The sequence below is a fragment of the Melanostigma gelatinosum genome (genome assembly GCF_949748355.1).
Source record: "Melanostigma gelatinosum genome assembly, chromosome: 18".
Lineage (NCBI taxonomy): Eukaryota > Metazoa > Chordata > Actinopteri > Perciformes > Zoarcidae > Melanostigma > Melanostigma gelatinosum.
The window spans coordinates 385,587-399,372 of record NC_136651.1 but is presented as its reverse complement, the minus strand read 5'-3'; the positions used below and the strand labels follow the sequence as shown (position 1 = coordinate 399,372).

The 13,786-nt window shown below is 43.4% G+C and overlaps 1 protein-coding gene across 2 annotated transcripts; it reads right to left on the bottom strand.

Moving 5' to 3' along the window:
- Positions 1–2,954: 2,954 nt before the first annotated feature.
- Positions 2,955–13,703, bottom strand: gpat3 (glycerol-3-phosphate acyltransferase 3). Of its 2 annotated transcripts, none has more exons than XM_079290052.1 (13): positions 13,616–13,703; positions 12,388–12,569; positions 12,249–12,315; positions 10,306–10,585; positions 9,759–9,833; positions 9,459–9,548; positions 9,293–9,386; positions 9,100–9,215; positions 7,193–7,248; positions 7,011–7,096; positions 6,731–6,859; positions 3,723–3,802; positions 2,955–3,441 (listed from the first exon to the last, which is right to left on the bottom strand). In XM_079290052.1, exons 2-13 carry the CDS (start codon positions 12,529–12,531, stop codon positions 3,333–3,335), a joined length of 1,326 nt encoding a protein of 441 aa, XP_079146178.1. In that variant the 5' UTR covers positions 12,532–12,569; positions 13,616–13,703; the 3' UTR covers positions 2,955–3,332. The 2 variants fall into 2 exon arrangements, with proteins under 2 accessions (XP_079146178.1, XP_079146179.1); XM_079290053.1 differs by having other exon boundaries at positions 12,388–12,594; positions 13,616–13,633.
- Positions 13,704–13,786: the final 83 nt, after the last annotated feature.

Genomic DNA, 13,786 nt, shown 5'->3' with positions numbered 1-13,786 from the left:
GTCACACTGAGCCATTTACCTCCATCCTCTTCTTCTTCTCTTCCTCTGTCACACTGATCCATGTACCTCCATCATCTTCTTCTCATCTTCCTCTGTCACACTGAGCCATTTACCTCCATCCTCTTCTTCTTCTCCTCTTCCTCCATCACACTGAGCTGTTTACCTCCATCCTCTTCTTCTTCTCTTCCTCCGTCACACTGAGCCGTTTACGTCCATCCTCTTCTTCTTCTCCTCTTCCTCCATCACACTGAGCTGTTTACCTCCATCCTCTTCTTCTTCTCCTCTTCCTCCGTCACACTGAGCCATTTACCTCCATCCTCTTCTTCTCTTCCTCCGTCACACTGAGCTGTTTACCTCCATCCTCTTCTTCTTCTCCTCTTCCTCCGTCACACTGAGCCGTTTACCTCCATCCTCTTCTTCTTATCTTCCTCCGTCACACAGCCATTTACCTCCATCCTCTTCTTCTCCTCTTCCTCTGTCACACTGAGCCGTTTACCTCCATCCTCTTATTCTCCTCTTCCTCCGTCACACTGAGCCGTTTACCTCCATCCTCTTCTTCTTCTCTTCCTCCGTCACACTGAGCCATTTACCTCCATCCTCTTCTTCTCCTCTTCCTCCATCACACTGAGCCGTTTACCTCCATCCTCTTCTTCTTCTCTTCCTCCGTCACACTGAGCCATTTACCTCCATCCTCTTCTTCTCCTCTTCCTCCGTCACATTGAGCCATTTACCTCCATCCTCTTCTTCTCCTCTTCCTCCGTCACACTGAGCCGTTTACCTCCATCCTCTTCTTCTCCTCTTCCTCCGTCACACTGAGCCATTTACCTCCATCCTCTTATTCTCCTCTTCCTCCGTCACACTGAGCCATTTACCTCCATCCTCTTCTTCTTATCTTCCTCCGTCACACAGCCATTTACCTCCATCCTCTTCTTCTCCTCTTCCTCTGTCACACTGAGCCGTTTACCTCCATCCTCTTATTCTCCTCTTCCTCCGTCACACTGAGCCGTTTACCTCCATCCTCTTCTTCTTCTCTTCCCCCGTCACACTGAGCCATTTACCTCCATCCTCTTCTTCTCCTCTTCCTCCATCACACTGAGCCGTTTACCTCCATCCTCTTCTTCTTCTCTTCCTCCGTCACACTGAGCCATTTACCTCCATCCTCTTCTTCTCCTCTTCCTCCGTCACATTGAGCCATTTACCTCCATCCTCTTCTTCTCCTCTTCCTCCGTCACACTGAGCCGTTTACCTCCATCCTCTTCTTCTCCTCTTCCTCCGTCACACTGAGCCATTTACCTCCATCCTCTTATTCTCCTCGTCCTCCGTCACACTGAGCCATTTACCTCCATCCTCTTCTTCTTCTCTTCCTCCGTCACACTGAGCTGTTTACCTCCATCCTCTTATTCTCCTCTTCCTCCATCACACTGAGCCGTTTACCTCCATCCTCTTATTCTCCTCTTCCTCCGTCACACTGAGCCGTTAACCTCCATCCTCTTCTTCTTCTCTTCCTCCGTCACACTGAGCCATTTACCTCCATCCTCTTCTTCTTCTCTTCCTCTGTCACACTGATCCATGTACCTCCATCATCTTCTTCTCATCTTCCTCTGTCACACTGAGCCATTTACCTCCATCCTCTTCTTCTTCTCCTCTTCCTCCATCACACTGAGCTGTTTACCTCCATCCTCTTCTTCTTCTCTTCCTCCGTCACACTGAGCCGTTTACGTCCATCCTCTTCTTCTTCTCCTCTTCCTCCATCACACTGAGCTGTTTACCTCCATCCTCTTCTTCTTCTCCTCTTCCTCCGTCACACTGAGCCATTTACCTCCATCCTCTTCTTCTCTTCCTCCGTCACACTGAGCTGTTTACCTCCATCCTCTTCTTCTTCTCCTCTTCCTCCGTCACACTGAGCCATTTACCTCCATCCTCTTCTTCTCTTCCTCCGTCACACTGAGCTGTTTACCTCCATCCTCTTCTTCTTCTCCTCTTCCTCCGTCACACTGAGCCATTTACCTCCATCCTCTTCATCTTCACCTCTTCCTCCATCACACTGAGCCATTTACCTCCATCTTCTTCTTCTTCTCCTCTGCCTCCGTCACACTAAGCCATTTACCTCCATCCTCTTCTTCTTCTCCTCTTCCTCATCACACTGACCTGTTTACCTCCATCCTCTTCTTCTTCTCCTCTTCCTCCGTCACACTGAGCCGTTTACCTCCATCCTCTTCTTCTTCTCCTCTTCCTCATCATACTGAGCCGTTTACCTCCATCTTCTTCTTCTTCTCCTCTTCCTCGTCACACTGAGCCGTTTACCTCCATCTTCTTCTTCTTCTCCTCTTCCTCATCATACTGAGCCGTTTACCTCCATCTTCTTCTTCTTCTCCTCTTCCTCGTCACACTGACCCATTTACCTCCATCTTCTTCTTCTTCTCCTCTTCCTCATCATACTGAGCCGTTTACCTCCATCTTCTTCTTCTTCTCCTCTTCCTCCATCACACATCACCCTTTTACCTCCATCCTCCTCTTCGTCCGTCACACTCAACCGTTTACCTTCATCCTCCTCCTCTTCCTCTGACAAAGTATTAATTATAGAAGTATTTCTATTTTTTCTCCTCTTTTCTTTGTAACAATAAATATTTTCTAAATATATTAAACAAATGGAAATAATGTGTTAATGATGTGATTTAAAGATCATAATAACACAATAAATCTCCTCCTCACTGTATAAAAACATAATAAATAACAAATAACACATAATAAATAACAAATAACACATAATAAATAATACATAATAAATAACAAAAAAATGAATTACAAATAACTAATACATAATGAATAACAAATAACAAATAATGAATAATAAATGATAAATAATAAATAACAAATAACTAATAATAAATGATAAATGATCAAAGGGGGAGTGAATGTAAGTTTGAATGTAGATTTTATTTCATTTATTGGCTCAATAAAACAAATAAAATAAACTCTGGAGGCTTTTAGAAAGAATCATAAGAAAATATGTAAAATATATAAAATATATTTTACAATCAACAACATTGATGTTCACAGAAGAAGAAGAAGAAGAAGAAGAGCAACGTACATTTAGTTTAAAAAGACATCTGAGAAGATCTGAGATCTGTGACCTCACTGATATAATAAAGTTCATGACATCATCAATGTGCTCAACACTCAGTCTCCACTGACAGTTTATGTGTTGTGAGACAGCTCCTCCTGCTGGTGGAGACACACTCCTACACACACACACACACACACACAGACTCACATACACACAGACTGATGATGAAGATGATGAGGAAGATGAAGAAGATGATGAAGATGGTTCAGTGTCTCTCCCTGAGGACTTCCTGTCCCACGATGATGCTGCTGTACTTCTTCTGCTGCTCCTCTTTAAAGGACTCCTTCACTTTATCTCTCTTCAGTCCTCCGTCCCTGAAACACAGACACGTCTTTACTGTAGTACAAGCTGTAGTACAAGCTGTAGTAATACACTGTGAAAGTACAAGTACATCATCAGCACTATGTACTTAATGAGCTTCTCATGATGCAGAATAATATATATTATATTAAGTACGATATCTGTCCATAAAGTGAAGTGAAGTAGAAGTACAAAGGGACATAAAGTTGTACTTAAGTAAAGTACTTGGCCATTACAAGTGTAGAGTAGTATAATGAAGTAATATTTAGTCATATTTAGTAGTATTAGTACTCACCACGCTAAGTCCAGCAGTCCTCCCTGATGAGCGATGGCAGATTTCACTCTGTTGGCAAACTGAGCTGCATCCTCACCGTCCTGAACACATTATACACATACACAAAGAGTACACAAATAGTACACACAGAGTACACTTTAAGTTTTAAAGTGCAGGTTTACCTTTCTACATTCCATCTTTATGTTATTGAGATAATTATTTATCATTTTGAAGATGCAACACATTTTTCTATGTGTGTGTATATATTTATAGATATAAATATCTACAAATATAATTATATATATTCATATATAAATAAATATATATAAATATCTACAAATATAATTATATATATTCATATATAAATACATATATACAAATATATATTTGTATATATTTATATTATTTATACAAATATATATATAATATATATATAATATATTATTTATATTTATATTGATATACGGTGTAACAGGTGAAGTGGTGTAACAGGTGATGTGGTGTAACAGGTAAAGTGGTGTAACAGGTGACGTGGTGTAACAGGTAAAGTGGTGTCACAGGTGAAGTGGTGTCACAGGTGAAGTGGTGTCACAGGTGAAGTGGTCAAACAGGTGAAGTGGTGTCACAGGTGAAGTGGTGTAACAGGTGAAGTGGTCAAACAGGTGAAGTGGTCAAACAGGTGAAGTGGTGTCACAGGTGAAGTGGTCAAACAGGTGAAGTGGTCAAACAGGTGAAGTGGTCAAACAGGTGAAGTGGTCAAACAGGTGAAGTGGTGTCACAGGTGAAGTGGTGTAACAGGTGAAGTGGTCAAACAGGTGAAGTGGTCAAACAGGTGAAGTGGTGTCACAGGTGAAGTGGTCAAACAGGTGAAGTGGTGTAACAGGTGACGTGGTCTAACAGGTGAAGTGGTGTCATAGGTGAAGTGGTCTAACAGATGAAGTGGTGTCACAGGTGACGTGGTCTAACAGGTGACGAGGTGTCACAGGTGAAGTGGTGTAACAGGTGAAGTGGTGTCACAGGTGAAGTGGTGTAACAGGTGACGTGGTGTCACAGGTGAAGTGGTGTCACAGGTGAAGTGGTGTCACAGGTGAAGTGGTGTAACAGGTGACGTAGTCGAACAGGTGAAGTGGTGTCACAGGTGAAGTGGTCTAACAGAGGAAGTGGTGTCACAGGTGACGTGTTCTAACAGGTGGCGTGGTGTCACAGGTGACGTTGTATAACAGGTGACGTTGTATAACAGGTGAAGTGGTGTAACAGGTGAAGTGGTGTCACAGGTGAAGTGGTGTAACAGGTGACGAGTTGTGTCACAGGTGAAGTGGTGTCACAGGTGAAGTGGTGTAACAGGTGAAGTGGTCTAACAGGTGAAGTGGTGTGACAGGTGACGTAGTCTAACAGGTGAAGTGGTCTAACAGGTGAAGTGGTGTAACAGGTGACGTAGTCTAACAGGTGAAGTGGTGTAACAGGTGAAGTGGTGCAACAGGTGACGTAGTGTAACATGTGACGTGTTCTAACAGGTGAAGTGGTGTCACAGGTGAAGTGGTGTAACAGGTGACGTGTTCTAACAGGTGGCGTGGTGTCACAGGTGACATTGTATAACAGGTGAAGTGGTGTAACAGGTGAAGTGGTGTCACAGGTGAAGTGGTGTAACAGGTGACGAGTTGTGTCACAGGTGAAGTGGTGTCACAGGTGAAGTGGTGTAACAGGTGAAGTGGTCTAACAGGTGAAGTGGTGTGACAGGTGACGTAGTCTAACAGGTGAAGTGGTCTAACAGGTGAAGTGGTGTAACAGGTGACGTAGTCTAACAGGTGAAGTGGTGTAACAGGTGAAGTGGTGCAACAGGTGACGTAGTGTAACATGTGACGTGTTCTAACAGGTGAAGTGGTGTCACAGGTGAAGTGGTGTGACAGGTGAAGTGGTGTGACAGGTGAAGTGGTGTAACAGGTGAAGTGGTGTAACAGGTGACGTAGTCTAACAGGTGAAGTGGTGTAACAGGTGAAGTGGTCTAACAGGTGAAGTGGTGTAACAGGTGACGTGGTCTAACAGGTGACATTGTCTAACAGGTGAAGTGGTGTAACAGGTGAAGTGGTGCCACAGGTGAAGTGGTGTAACAGGTGACGTGGTCTAACAGGTGAAGTGGTGTAACAGGTGACGTGGTCTAACAGGTGACGTGGTCTAACAGGTGAAGTGGTGTAACAGGTGAAGTGGTGTAACAGGTGACGTGGTCTAACAGGTGAAGTGGTGTAACAGGTGAAGTGGTGTAACATGTGACGTGGTCTAACAGGTGACGTGGTGTCACAGGTGAAGTGGTGTAACAGGTGACGTTTTCTAACAGGTGAAGTGGTGTCACAGGTGAAGTGGTGTAACAGGTGACGTAGTCTAACAGGTGAAGTGGTGTAACAGGTGACGTGGTCTAACAGGTGAAGTGGTGTCACAGGTGAAGTGGTGTCACAGGTGAAGTGGTGTAACAGGTGACGTGGTCTAACAGGTGAAGTGGTGTAACAGGTGAAGTGGTGTAACATGTGACGTGGTCTAACAGGTGAAGTGGTGTCACTGGTGAAGTGGTCGAACAGGTGAAGTGGTGTAACAGGTGAAGTGGTGACACAGGTGAAGTGGTGTAACAGGTGAAGTGGTGACACAGGTGAAGTGGTGTAACAGGTGAAGTGGTCGAACAGGTGAAGTGGTGTAACAGGTGAAGTGGTCGAACAGGTGAAGTGGTGTAACAGGTGACGTGGTCTAACAGGTGAAGTGGTGTCACAGGTGAAGTGGTGTCACAGGTGAAGTGGTGTAACAGGTGACGTGGTCTAACAGGTGAAGTGGTGTAACAGGTGAAGTGGTGTAACATGTGACGTGGTCTAACAGGTGATGTGGTGTCACTGGTGAAGTGGTGTAACAGGTGAAGTGGTGTAACAGGTGAAGTGGTGACACAGGTGAAGTGGTGTAACAGGTGAAGTGGTGTAACAGGTGAAGTGATCTAACAGGTGAGGTGGTGTAACAGGTGAGGTGGTGTAACAGTGTCGGTTGAGGTGTACCTGTCTGGTCATGGGAGGGAGGTACCACACGTTGACTACGACGGCCCAGCTGGTCATCATCCTCAGCAGGTAACTCACCATGTTGTATTTGCTGCTGTTCCAGAAGGCATCTCCGAAGCGAGCATCGTACTGAGACACAGACAGGAAGTGATGTCACCAGGAGGGTTCTAGTGAACCAGGTGAGAGTCTAGCTGACATGTTTTAAAACAACCCCTCCTGCTCTTCAGGAGGTCTCAGTCTGGTTCGTTAGTCCTCTAAAGACCTGGTTCCTCTGTCTCACCTTGATGGTAACCGGGTATATGGTCCCTCCGATCTCAAAGCTTCCCTTCTTAAACATCATGACGGACGTGTTGTTCAGGCAGGTTCCTGTTTCACCGAGAGACAGAAGTTATAAACCATAAAACCACCATCATCATCATCATCACCATCATCATCACCATCATCACTTCAGCACACTCTGACCTTCAGGAAATATCAGGATGGGAAGTTTGGTCTCAGCTGCAACGTGAGCTCTCAACCTGCAGACAGAGGACACGTTTACTGACCAGCATCTCCTTTCTGGATCCTCCACGGAAACCTTGGCCAAGTCCCACTTAGTTCCCCAGTAGTTCATAGTTAGTTTTAAGTTAGTTCCCAGTTAGTTCCCAGTTACTTCCCAGTACGTTTCCACTTAGTTCTAAGTAGGATTCCATTTAGTTCTCAGTTACTTTACAGTAAGTTTTAAGTTATTTCCCACTTTGTTTCCACTTGGTTCCCAGTTTGAAATTTCCAGTCAACTTTTAATTAGAAAACTAGTGAATGCTCTTTGTAACTGTTGAGAAGAAGAGACTTGATTATACTCTGTGTATAAAATATAATATCATATAAAGATTTAATAAACACGAGCCCTATTTTTAGGCCTCTGCATACCCATACTAAAGAGACCACAATTCTGTAACTACAATAAAAAAATTATTTTTGATACTATAATCAGATAACACTTGTGAGATTGTTCAGATGGGTAATATTGTGTATATGTTGCTGATTAATATCGTAAATGAAGATATTACACAGCTCAAATTGAAAATAATCAGGTTCGCCTGAAAGAAAAGCACTTTTATTGAAATTATGTTTTTGAAATAATGCAGCTGAGAGACTACAAACTCTCCCAAATCATTGCACAACCGATCAGTCGTGCTAGAATAACGTTTGGCTGGGATACAGTGAAGAATAAGAGGCTTTTAGTACAGAGAGGTCACGCGAGGTCGTCATTTTTTAACCAGCTGTTGCAGCTCTTACATTGTACTTTTATATACTATATAACTATATATAACTATATATTTCACTTTTTTTATCACTCATATTATTCAATACATCCAAATACAGCTGTTTGGCATCATTTTGACAGCAAGGGTCCTCTCAGAGCCTGTTTCTGGCTCTCATCCATGTCTAAATTCCAGTTGCTGTGTGTGTATGGGGCTGTAGCTCAGCCTATCATCGGTCAATTTCAGTCAATGAGCCCACCTTCGACGCGTCAGAGTCTCAGGAAGGCGGGCGTCGAAGCGGGTGTTGATTGACAGAGTTTTCAGCGAGGAAAGTTACAAGAAGTGCCGCGTATCCCCGAGCGTAAAATTCCATTCGCCGAAAGTCTGACCACTCGCCCATGGTGGATTGACCCCCCTTCTACAGGAAACAGGTCGGCAGCAGACAGGATGCAGTTGCCAACAATGATTGTAGATTTGAACCGCATCATTTCCGATGTTATTGTCATCATTCTTCATAAAAGGTGAGAAAAAACCAACAATTTCTTTCGGCGAAGGGCAGTGCCATGGTACTGTTGGTCACTCACAGCTTTCTACTGGTTTCACGGAGAGAAAAACCAAAGGTATTTATGGGTTCTGTGTCGAATGCTAATGCTAAGCGATGTGCGGATTAGCTGTATAGCCGTTAGCTTCGTGATGCAATATCGATGTGCAGTAAATATGACGTAGAGTTTTGGCCAGGAATTCGTGGTTTTTTCTAGTTGCTTATATTAGTAGTCTATAATTGTGTTTGGAGTGTGTAAAAAGTGACTTATATGATAGTGTTGCCCATACGTTGCTGTTTAATCCGGTATATAAAATGTACACATGGACAATTCTGGCAATCAAAATGAGCAATTTCTGGACGATATTTGCAAGCCCCCTAAGCCCGAGAGCCCCCACATTTGGGGGCGTCGTGTGCAAGCTTTTTAATTTAAAATCACAAAGTTGGTCCGTTGAGAACAAAATTCAGCGATGACGCCACTAACTTGTCTCATTAACTTATGAAGTAAGAAAACCAGCAGAAGTCCTGATCCAGTTAGTTTTGATCAGTTGTGATTCACTGAATCCGCTGCAGTGAATCCTCACCTGCTGGTCACAGCGTGGCGGTCCTTCATCTCCGACCTCTCGAACCAGACGTGAGGACACGACCTCACCATGGACCTCTGGAGGACCCCCATCAGACCTCCGTGGATCTGACCCACCTGAGGACGGAACAGGGAGCAGAGCAGTGACATCACCGCATCCACACATGTGATGTCAGAGATGGGATGGCGCTCACCATGGCGTAGCAGCCGTCGTTGGCCAGAATCACCACGTCGATGGGCGTCGTGTGATTAGCGACACATATTCCTCCTTTCTGAGGTTTGTTCTCTCTGCAGACACAAAAGGAACGTGATGACGTTGGGATAGAACCCTAATCGTGTGATCAATAATCAATAACTGACTTGTTGTGGTAGAGGACGGTGGCTGACAGTCCTCTGGAGCAGATCCTGTAACAGGTCAGATGGACGAGTTCACTGAGCCAAGTCTTCACACTGAAACATACATGTATTATTTATTTATTAGTATTATTCATATTATATAGAGAAAGAACCGTACATTAGTTCTAAAATGCAGAACTGTGTCTGGTTGCTTGTTTCTGTGTTGCTCTGTCTGTTTGCTGTGCTGCTGAGTCTGGTTGCTGCATTGCCATATCTTGCTGTGCCTGGTTGTCTGTGCTGTGTCTGGTTGCTATGTTGCCGTACCTGCTCTCAGGCAGAAATCCCACCAGACTGGTTCCGATCACGAGCCACGAAAGACCAATGGTGGCCAACGTGATCCTGAAGGAAGAGAAGAGACCAGCTGACGTTACAGAGTCCTTCTGTTGCTGATCAGTGATCAATAAATATGTTCTATGTGTTCTCTGGTGAAGAACCAGAGGGACCTTTTGTCTCAGACCTCTTTAGAACCAGAGGGACCTTTTGTCTCAGACCTCTTTAGAACCAGAGGGACCTTTTGTCTCAGACCTCTTTAGAACCAGAGGGACCTTTTGTCTCAGACCTCTTTAGAACCAGATGGTGTTTTAGTCTCAGACCTCTTCAGAACCAGAGGGACCTTTTGTCTCAGACCTCTTTAGAACCAGATGGACCTTTTGCCTCAGACCTCTTTAGAACCAGATGGAGGTTTGGTCTCAGTCCTCTTCAGAACCAGAGGGACCTTTTGTCTCAGACCTATTTAGAACCATAGGGACCTTTTGTCTCAGACCTTTTTTCTCAGACCGCTTTAGAACCAGATGGAGGTTTGGTCCCAGACCTGAGGGGGAAGAGGACGCAGTAGCGGACGAAGACGCCGACCCCCCAGATGACGGTGAGGCGGAGGCTGATGTAGCGGAAATTCTGGTTGGTTCTGGTGAGGAGGTTCCAGGAGGCCAGCTCCTCGGAGGAGAAGCGCTGGGTCACCTGATCGTCCATGATGCTCTCCAGACCTTTCTGGTAGAAGTAGAAGGCGTCGCTTAGAGAAAACTCCAGAGACCCCGAGCTCCTCAGCTGCCCCATCTCCTCCTCCATCGAGCCCCTCGCTCTGTCAATGATCCCTGGGACACAATCACAGCACCGGGGGTTACAACCACAGCACCGGGGTTACAATCACAGCACCGGGGTTACGACCACAGCCCCGGGGTTACGACCACAGCACCGGGGTTACAACCACAGCACTGGAGGTTACTATCACAGCACCGGGGTTACAACCACAGCACCGGGGTTACGACCACAGCACCGGGGTTACAATCACAGCACCGGGGTTACGACCACAGCCCCGGGGTTACGACCACAGCACCGGGGTTACAACCACAGCACCGGGGGTTACAACCACAGCACCGGGGGTTACAACCACAGCACTGGAGGTTACTATCACAGCACCGGGGTTACAACCACAGCACCGGGGTTACGACCACAGCACCGGGGGTTACAACCACAGCACCGGGGTTACAACCACAGCACCGGGGGTTACAACCACAGCACCGGGGTTACAATCACAGCACCGGGGTTACGACCACAGCACCGGGGTTACGACCACAGCCCCGGGGTTACGACCACAGCACCGGGGTTACAACCACAGCACCGGGGGTTACAACCACAGCACCGGGGTTACAATCACAGCACCGGGGTTACGACCACAGCCCCGGGGTTACGACCACAGCACCGGGGTTACAACCACAGCACCGGGGGTTACAACCACAGCACCGGGGTTACAATCACAGCACCGGGGTTACGACCACAGCACTGGAGGTTACTATCACAGCACCGGGGATTACGATATATTATATAAAATATATTATACATATTATTGTAATGATAGTTATATATATATGTATATATATATATATATATATATTGTTATAATAGTATATGTATTGTTATAATAGTGTATGTATTGTTATAATAATATATATATATATACATATTATATATAATGACATTATGGAGATACATCTGTTAAAGTGGTGAACAGAAAACATTCCTCTGTGTGTTTCTTCATCCTGAGACTATGAACACGTGTTGTTCATGATGCATCAGCGGCTGGAACTGACCACACACACACACACAGCGTCACATGATCTCTGCAGCTGAAATGTCACATGACCTGACGTCCTGACAGGAAGTAGAGCTGCTGATCCTGAATCTGTTTCACAAGTTTATTTCTTCACTTGTTTTAATCTTAACGATTATTTTAATCATCAATTTATTTGATACATTTATATTTAATTAGAGGATGAACCATTTCAGACAACATGGAAATGATTTAAACAAATACATAAATAATAAATAATAATATTAGATTAATTATATCAATCTGAAACCAAACATCTGTTACAAACCTCATCTGAACAAAATTAATAAAAAGTATCTGCTGATTATTTTCAGGATGAATCGATTAAACTCATTCAAGTGACGTCTTCAGATGTCTGGTTTTATTGAACCAACAGTTCAAAAGTCACAAATTCAGTGTACTGAGTTTTTAAAAAATCATTACACTTTAATTTATTGTTTTATATTTTATATCTATTTAATTCATTTTTTAACATGTTTTGTTTATACATTTGTTTTAATTAGCCTTTTTTCTTTTGTTATATTTTTTCATATTTATTATCCATTAATATTAACATAAGTCTTTATTTTTAAACTGCTGTAGCTCTGGAGTGTGTTCTCATCGATACGTTTGATTGTTGTTGATGATTATTGTTCGTGATGACTCACCGTCGGGGAGAGGAACAGGAACACTGGGCTGCTGCTGCCGGCCTCTCTGGATCCGTAGCGTGGCCCACTGCAAACACACGTTACTGACCTCGTGTCTGCTGTTCAAACATGTTGAGTAAGAAGTGAAGAGGTCTGTTACCTCCAGGATCCGGACCAGGATTCGGATGTAGACCCCGGTGACCCCCAGAGAGAGGCCGAACATGGCGGGCAGCATGATGAGGAAGATCACCACGAACATCCACACCTGGAAGAGTCCCGCGGCCACCGACCACCAGTCGTCCATCGCTGACAGCTGAGCGGCCTCACGACTCACACCATCGTCTGGAAACCAGCCGCACAACACTCGCTGCATTCAAAGGGCCGTTTAGACCATTCCACTATTATGGGATGGATGGTGATGAACTGTAATAACTTTATTGACTTTTCATCAGGTCAACATGTTCATGTTGGACTCTCAGCTTCTTGGAGCTCAAACAATCAACTAGAAAAAGTGAAAAGTTGTTTTGATCCCAGTTTCTCCGATTTATAAGTTTTTATATTTCCATCAAATGAATAATATTTAGGGCAGAAACTTTGAATTTATTATTCGACATTAGTCAGTTTTTATAATTTGTTTTATATCACAGTAAACTGAATATCTTTGGGTCATTTTTAACCATTTTCTGACGTTTTATAGACAAAACAACTAATTAATAATTCAAAACATTTGCAGAATAATTAATTATGCATTTCTTTTAAATGTGTCGAACTAACTAACCATGTTTTCAAGCTTAAATCCAACTTTATACAAACAGGTGTTGAAGTACACAGACTAAATAAAGGAGTATTAAAGTACAAGTACCTGTTGATTGTACTCGGTCGTAGTGGAATGTATTTAGTCAAGTACTTCACTGAACTATACTTTATTTTGCGTTATTTTATACTTCTTCACAGGTAAATATTGTACTTTTTATTTGTACCCTAAACGCATGATTATCTTGTAAAATATGTTTCAACTTTCTACATCTGTACAGTCTATTGATAACAGCATAAAATATGTTATATCTCAGCTAAAACATAAAATATGTTAATGCATCACAATAAATATAATAATAATCCAGAATTATGATTAAAATAAATATAATAACTCAACATTCTGAGAGGAGACATTTTACATGAGTATTTCTGACTGATAATACTTGTGTACTTGTACATAGTTGTATTGCTACTTTTCAGAAGATACTTCTTCGCTGATTGTATTTAAGTAGTAAATGTTCTTCTCACGGAAAATACCGTTAGTCGAAGTAAACAACAACAACACATATATACATAGATACTGTATATATGTATATATGTGTATATGTATATATTAATGATTGAATAAATACCTGATAGTCACAGTGAAGTTAAACGTCCTTTTAAAACTAAACAAACTGTTTCTTCTTCTTGTGTCTCAACGTGAAGCCGAAGAGTCGCTGTTTAAAACACGCCCCCACCGTTAGCATGACGCATTAGCATGACGGTTAGCCTCTGCGTTGTTAAAACGCAGGTTTTTACTG